The sequence below is a fragment of the Camelus ferus genome, chromosome 10 (assembly GCF_009834535.1).
Source record: "Camelus ferus isolate YT-003-E chromosome 10, BCGSAC_Cfer_1.0, whole genome shotgun sequence".
NCBI classification, from domain to species: Eukaryota; Metazoa; Chordata; class Mammalia; order Artiodactyla; family Camelidae; genus Camelus; species Camelus ferus.
The window spans coordinates 56,042,350-56,050,050 of record NC_045705.1 but is presented as its reverse complement, the minus strand read 5'-3'; the positions used below and the strand labels follow the sequence as shown (position 1 = coordinate 56,050,050).

The following is a 7,701-nucleotide window of genomic DNA, read 5'->3' as shown; positions in this document are numbered from 1 at the left end:
CTACACTAAAAAGAAGGAAAATAGTGAGAAAGGAAAAAAGATTAAGTAATACTTTACAAATAATAAATCATAAAAAGAGATCAACCCAATAAAGTTCAGCATGTATTATTGAGTATCTCTGTTACAGAACTAAACTTGGGTCCACTCACCTATATGCAGTAAAGCCAGTCTACTGACACTGGGTTGTGGTAAAGGAAAATGCATCATTTATTGTAAGTCACCATACAAGAAGTCTGGGACAGCTAATTCTTGAAAAGCCCAAACTCCCTGGTGACTTTCAGCAAAACATTTTAAAAGGGAAGGTGAAGAAGGGGAGCCCCAGGATATGTGATCAGCTCATGCACAATCCTCTGAGTGGTTGGTGGTGAGGTAACAAGGCAGTGTAAGGGGTTAACATTATTAATCCTTAGGCACTAGCAAGCTTAAGGGCTGTGTACTCAGGGCCAGCAAGTAGTTAACATCTTTCATTTGATGAAGGCTTTAGCATCCGAAAAACAACTCAGGAAATGTGCATCAGATACTATTATCTAGGTACTTCAGAGAGGAGCTAAAGTAGAGGGTGGGGGAGGGGTCTGTCCTGGGAAGGCTTGCTCAGTTACACCCAGAGTAATTTCCATTTTATTTAAGCCAAGAAGTAAAGGAATCAGTCATGGTTTTTAAGGAGGAAATATTCATTTTTTTCCAGTAAAATATTTATATTCTTTTTAATGATTTCATTTTCAATGTCACCAGTAGCACAATCACTAAAAATTTAAATTGAGTTATTTTTAATAATAGACTCCCTCCTTAAATAAGGACATGTGACATCTAAAAACCAGCATACGTGAATCTAGCCCAGTGGGCCTGCCTATGCACTGGGCAAACTCCAAAGTATATAACATCAATCATAAAGTGATTATTTTCAAGATACTCTGTGATGAAGGTTTAAAGAGATCCCTATGTTAGTTCAGGTAACAAAACAATAGCAGACGTTATTCTTGGTGGAGAGAGAACACTCTATAAGCAATACAATATTTAGCAGTCTGTGGATTTGATTTTTGCCATGTTGAACTTTTCCACTTTTCTATTTGACACCTTGTCCAATGTGTCAATTCTTATGAATAAAATACACAATTATTTGTTGTATTCAGAGGATATCAATCCTGATATGTTGCCTCTTCTATAGAATATTTACAAGGATCATTAATTTTCAATTGCAGATACTTCATGTGGAATTCTTTGAGGTTCTCACGGGTCCCTTCCTTTTTTTAGTTGCTCTCTATTTGAAAATAAATTACTACCCCAGGAACACCACAGATCAGTAGCAGCAGGGAGCAGAAAGGAATTCATTTTCAATTCATCAAATTCTAAGTAAGTTCCCTAAAACCGAGAGGCACACAAAATATATTAAGCTTACTAGTTTCATTAGAATTCTATTCTAATGGAAATTCTATTATGTGTGGTCACTCTTCCCCATTAAAATCTGACAAAATGTCTGATTTCAGTGGGAGAAAATTTCATGTCAGTTATGACAAATGGACCAATTAATTGTATACTTCTCTTCTTATTCTGATACCATATGTGCGGACAATTTCAGCATCATCAAGCAATCCTTACCCTTAGAGAACTAAGGACATGGTCTCGAATTTTCTTGGTCCTTATACCATAAACAATGGGGTTAAGAAAAAGTGGTACCAGAAGGTACATATTGGCAATGAAGATATGAATTTGGGGGACCACACTGTGGCCAAAGCAGTGAGTGAGAAAGGTAAAGACAGCTGTGGTGTAGAAAACGAGGATGACACAGACATGGGAGCCACATGTGCCTAGAGCTTTAAGACTTGCTTCCCGTGATGGAAGACGAAAGACTGCACGGAGGATTAGGACATAAGAGACAGTGATTAAAAAGCCATCACAGGAACCGATGACAGAGGCCACACTGAGGCTGTAACGCTTGGTGGACCCCGTGTCCACACATGCCAGCTTCACCACAGCCATTAACTCACAATAGGTGTGGGCAATGATCTGTTTCCTGCAGTAGGGCAGGTGCTTGAGCAGGATGGGATGTGGAGAAAAGAAGGCCACCCCTCGGAGTATCACGGAAGCTCCCATTTTTGCAATGCGAGCATGGGTGAAAATGGTAGTATGGCGCAGTGGATGACAAATGGCCACAAAACGGTCAATGGCCATGGCCAAAAAGAATCCTGATTCCATAGCAGTAAAACTATGGATGAAGAACATTTGGGTCAGGCAGGCATCAAAGGCAATGTCATGGGCTCCGAGCCAGAAGAGACAGAGCATGCGGGGCAGTGTAGATGCGGAGAGGACCAGGTCGGTGACTGAGAGCATGCACAGAAAGAGGAACATAGGCTCGTGCAGGCTTCGCTCTGCCCTCACCACGGCCAGAATGGTCACGTTCCCCACCAGGGCCACCACGTACATGGAGCAGAAGGGAATCCCAATCCAGACATGCAGGTGCTCTAGTCCGGGGATACCCATCAGCAAGAAGGTGTTTGGAGATGTCTGAGATTTACTGGCTGGTCCCATTGTGCTGCTGCTATCTCTGTTTTGTGGGTGGAATCCTTCTTTTTATGGCAAAAGTTTTCTGCCAAGATCATCACAGCCAAATTTGGCAACAAGTGAAAAACAAGTCTGGAAGACCCCAAAACATCATCACGTTAGAAAGCATGCAAGGTTATAACTTAGAGTGAAAAAAACTTGGTAATGCTACACTTTTCCTAAAGTAAATATTTTGCAAGAAGCCACAAGATACTAATTATGAATCAACTCATGAATCTCACACTTTTGTTAAAAACAAAATAAACAAAACCCCCCAAATTTGTTAACCATCTATGCACAATAAAATTCAATTCCACTTTTTAAATTCACAATTTTTTTAACCTTAAGACCAAATTATTTTGATAGAAATACCAGATATTATAAATGGAAAAGATCTCAGAATTGATCTAGCTCAACTTTCTTCTTAACATCATTCCGAAATATAACTTTCTAGCAAATGTCTGAGTACTCTCAAGTATGGTTACCCATTTCTTAGACAATCCATTACACGTCTTCCTAGTACTGTCACAGTGCCTACCCTGAGGAGCTGAGACAGTGCTGCCCTTTCCCACAGAGCTCTACGGACTTATCTGTCTTATGCATAGAAGTCCTCACAAAACTTGAGGTTTAACAGACATTCTTCCATTAATTCCTCTCCTTTTCAGTGAAACATTCCTGACTGACATACCTACATACCTACTAAGCTTAATTTTCAAAAATTCTGATTTTCTATCTCAACTCTTCTGTACATTCCCCAGAGTGCTCTGCTGTTAACTTTTATTGGTTGTGTCAGAACAGATTAGTCACTACAGCAATCCACGTACTTGGTACCTCTTTTGATTTATACATTATTAGTGTGATTTCAGTTCATATCATTTTTTATATGAAGTAAGGAAGAAAAGTAATATTAGTGATCCTAACATGAAAAATATATTGTCCTGGAGCCTTTGTATATGTTAATTTGTAGCTGGAAAAGCAATGCAAGCTAAATATTGCTTTTCCAATTTTACCAATTAAAAAATAGTAGCCCAAAGTGTCACAGACAATGTAATGGCATCACAGAAAGAATGGCTGAGACACCAGAATTCTAACACAACTCTGCATGACTGCAAAGTTCACACTATTTTCATTATGCCAAATTCAGTATTTCCTGTCACAGATGTGAAATTCATAGTTAAATGTAACCTACAGATATTTTTATAATGTTTAAAGTCATATTTATTAAAGCAATTTTAGGCAAATGCTTAAACATTTTGCCTTTTCATTTAAACTTGATAATCTATAGTGTATTATTTTAGATACTACCTTAAAATAATCATTATCATATATTTTTATTATTATGTATTTATCAATGTTCACATCCCTGAATTTAATGAGTATTGTCTGCTGATTTGAAAGGTATTTAACATCTATAATGAAGCAACTGAAATATAATTTTGAAATAAGTGTAGGTCAATAACAAAATTCTTTTCATTGTCCTAAAAAATTATGTTTATCCATTTAATGTACTCTACTTACTATTCATTAATTAGTATAATGCATCTGTTGAACTTAATAATAATGAGATTACAAATAGTGAAATCTGTTTCCTTCACTGTAATTTTCAAAGTCTGATCAAGTATCTCATTAAACTGGAATATGACTTACATTATCCAGTATTTTGGGGGTAATGGAGAGCATGTTCAACTGACTACCGTTTGAGTAGAAATATTCCCAGGGCCATTTGAAAAATTTCCCAGTTAGACCTGAGCTCTATAAATGATCATTTACACAATACTTCAAATTATTATATGTGACTCAGAAGAAATAAAGTACAATAAATCTTGAAATTTATCAGCTATCATATGTAATGATATAACTTGTTTTCTTTTTCTTTTTTTTTTCCTTCTATCTGATTATTTTCACCCATCACAGGCTCTTTCTATGCCCTATTATTTATCTCCATAATAAATCTTAAGTTGTGTTATATATACTGACCATATATTGTTTCCCAGTTTTCTCAAATGTAAAATGGAGAAAATGAAAAGTTAATAGGAAGATGAAGTTAACTAATACATGCTAGCAAATTAGCACATTATTTCACACAGAGCAATTCAAGAAAGTAAGCATTGTGGTTTGGTAATTACTCCATGGGAAAGGTGGCTTCAATAAGCCATCTAAGCATGGCATAACAAGACTTGCATTTTAGACAACAAGATAAACCATCTTCCTCAGACTTTATACCAGGTACTCTTTCTATATTCTCCATGGGGTAACACTAAACTTCTATTTCCCAAATACAACATGCTTCTTTGTGAAATTGTGCTTTTTTTTCACATACTTCAATTTCAGTGTTCCTCTCCCTCCCTTCTATTAACTTCCCTTTGGAAACCACTGTTCTTCTTGTAATGTCTAGGTCAAAGTAATCTCCTCTATGGCTCTTTGCTTGATCACTTCAGACAGAAATTTGCAGGATATTTTTCTTTGCTCTCATTGCATCTTTACAAGTTTTTGGGTTTTTTTTAACATTTATTTTTGATCTCTAACTCCTTCCCATCCATACTACTTTGTTCTCTAGTGAACAGTCACACTTTAAGCTCTGTTTGCTGATTGTAATTTTGCATCAAGAATTTCAAGATCTGATTATTTACTGTGAGGGTTGATCTCTCTAAGATAATCAGGGAAGAAAGAGGGCTGTGAGAGTCTTGAAAGTGAGAATGAGGATCTTGGCCTTCCTAACAGTTATCTTTTCCCCCCATTTATTGTAGAAAAAGAATATAAAATATTAAAGGATATTTTGAAAGGAAAAAAAACTTATCACATCATGGATTAGATCCATAAATATATTATTATTACGATGCTTATCTCTGTCATAAGATTAAATTCTTCTCAGTCTAGAAACTATGTCACAACTAGGTATTACCATAACCTAGCCCAAAGGCTGGCACTGGATGATGACGATTAAAAGAATATAGTAGCTGCATAGTCTGTGAGACTCCAAAGCCATATTCTTAGCTACAGCTCTCTGCTGTTTCCTAAGATTTTCTTAATATGATACTATTTCTTATATTAACTGAGATTTCCACAAGATGTCTTGTATCAGAGTTAAGACAAAAGAATTGTCCCTGCCACCTCTGTGCCTAGTGAAATAAAAGGGCTTCCCCTCTTTGGCAGATCTTTATTACATCTTTGTTCTGCCATGATTGGAAAACAGGACTACAGGTACATGGAGAGAGAGCAATTAATCAAAAGAGGATTTCAGGTCAATTACTGCTTTATCTGAGGGCAAGAAGATCTTGATTACTTAGATCTCCGCTTTGAGAGAAACATAAAACTATTCACACTTCTCTGTTGCCTCCCAAATTATAAAAATTAACATATTACCATATGACCCAGGAATCCCACTCCTGGGCTTATATCCAGAAGGAAATCTACTTCAGGATGACACCTGCACCCCAATGTTCATAGCAGCACTATTTACAATAGCCAAAACATGGAAACAGCCTAAATGTCCATCAACAGGTGACTGGATAAAGAAGATGTGGTATATTTATACAATGGAATACTACTCAGCCATAAAAACCGACAACATAATGCCATCTGCAGCAACATGGATGCTCCTGGAAAATGTCATTCTAAGTGAAGTAAGCCAGAAAGAGAAAGAAAAATACCATATGAGATCGCTCGTATGTGGAATCTAAAAAACAAAAACAAAACAAACAAACAAACAAAAACAAAGTGTAAATACAGGACAGAAATAGACTCACAGACAGAGAATACAGACTTGTGGTTACCAGGGGGGTGGAGGGTGGGAAGGGATAGACTGGGATTTCAAAATTGTAGAATAGATAAACAAGATTACACTGTATAGCACAGGGAAATATACACAAAATGTTATGATAACTCACAGAGAAAAAAATGTGCCAATGAGTGTGTATATGTCCATGAATGACTGAAAAATTGTGCTGAACACTGGAATTTGACACAACATTGTAAAATGATTATAAATCAATAAAAAATGTTAAAAAATAACATATTAATTCAGAGAAGATCTAGATAGCTGTATTTACATATGTCTAAAGAGACAAACAATCAGATTTATTTACATCTGAAGTTTGCTCATATGTTATCATAAATTACAGTATAATATATCCAGAGATCCAAACACATAGGGGCTCTTTAATTTTCTGAATACCATATATGTAAAGGCCCCAACAAGCATACCACGTCAATGCTCAAATGAGTGCATTCAAATATGCATGGATATATTAAAATAAGCTTATAGTTAAAAGCACAAGCAAAATACTCCAGTAAACCTATCAGACCACACCCTGAATTTTCTCTCAGAATTATTAGTCTTCCTAAACTTCAGGCCAGGAATCAACATCTGGGTGTAGGAATGATAGACAGAGAGATGTCAGCAGATTTCTTTTAGAAAATTTATTCAGGTGAAATTTTTACTCCCCACAAAGTTTCAGTGTGGAAGTCTTCCTATATATTCTACTCTCTATGGTCTGTATAGAATAACTAGTTTGAAGATTAACCACATCAAAAATAACAATATCTAATGTGACTAAAAGAATGTAGTGGTCTGGAGTGTTTTGAAAACAAAGGAAATAGAAAAGGTTGGCTATAGCCTAGTCTTACCCAATTGATCATCTCTATAAACAGACACCTTTTTTTCACCTTACTCCTAAATATTCTTCCCCCCAAAAATACTGTTTGCCATGATTGATCAATATCTAATGTCCAGTGGGAAGAAACTGGCTGTTCTTTACTCAGAGCTGTCTCTGACCTTAAAGCTTGTTCTGGTTAATCAGGTTTAATGCTACTTTAATTCTCACTTGGGGTACCTATGACCATATGCTCCCTATACTTTAGCTAATCAACAGACTACATTTACATCAGTGATGGAAGAAAGGGTCCATTGCATCTTCTTAGTGGATTATGTCTACAGTATTTATTCTTAACTTTACCAAGGGTATTTGAAGAGATGGACATTACATTTTTGAGGATCTCATAATTTTAAATGCAACTGTTTGAATGTAGCCCTTTCCTCTCTCTTCCTGTCCTGTATCTCTGTCAACTCACCCAAATTAAAAGCTGAGAGTCATCCAAAGAGCCAGCTTATATAAAGGGCAGATGCTAAGAAGTATGCTCATTGAACACGAGCTGGGTTTTATA

General features: G+C 36.3%; 1 protein-coding gene across 1 annotated transcript; it reads right to left on the bottom strand.

Annotated features, from left to right (window-relative positions):
- Positions 1 to 1,581: 1,581 nt before the first annotated feature.
- Positions 1,582 to 2,526, bottom strand: LOC102521976 (olfactory receptor 52D1-like). The gene has a single exon (XM_006183101.2). The coding sequence runs from the start codon at positions 2,524 to 2,526 to the stop codon at positions 1,582 to 1,584; it is 945 nt and encodes a 314-aa protein (XP_006183163.2).
- Between the last annotated feature and the right edge of the window lie 5,175 nt (positions 2,527 to 7,701).

What these genes read in the sequence shown, in the direction of transcription:
- LOC102521976 (XM_006183101.2), bottom strand. Translation starts at nt 2,526, where the DNA reads ATGGGACCAGCCAGTAAATCTCAGACATCTCCAAACACCTTCTTGCTG.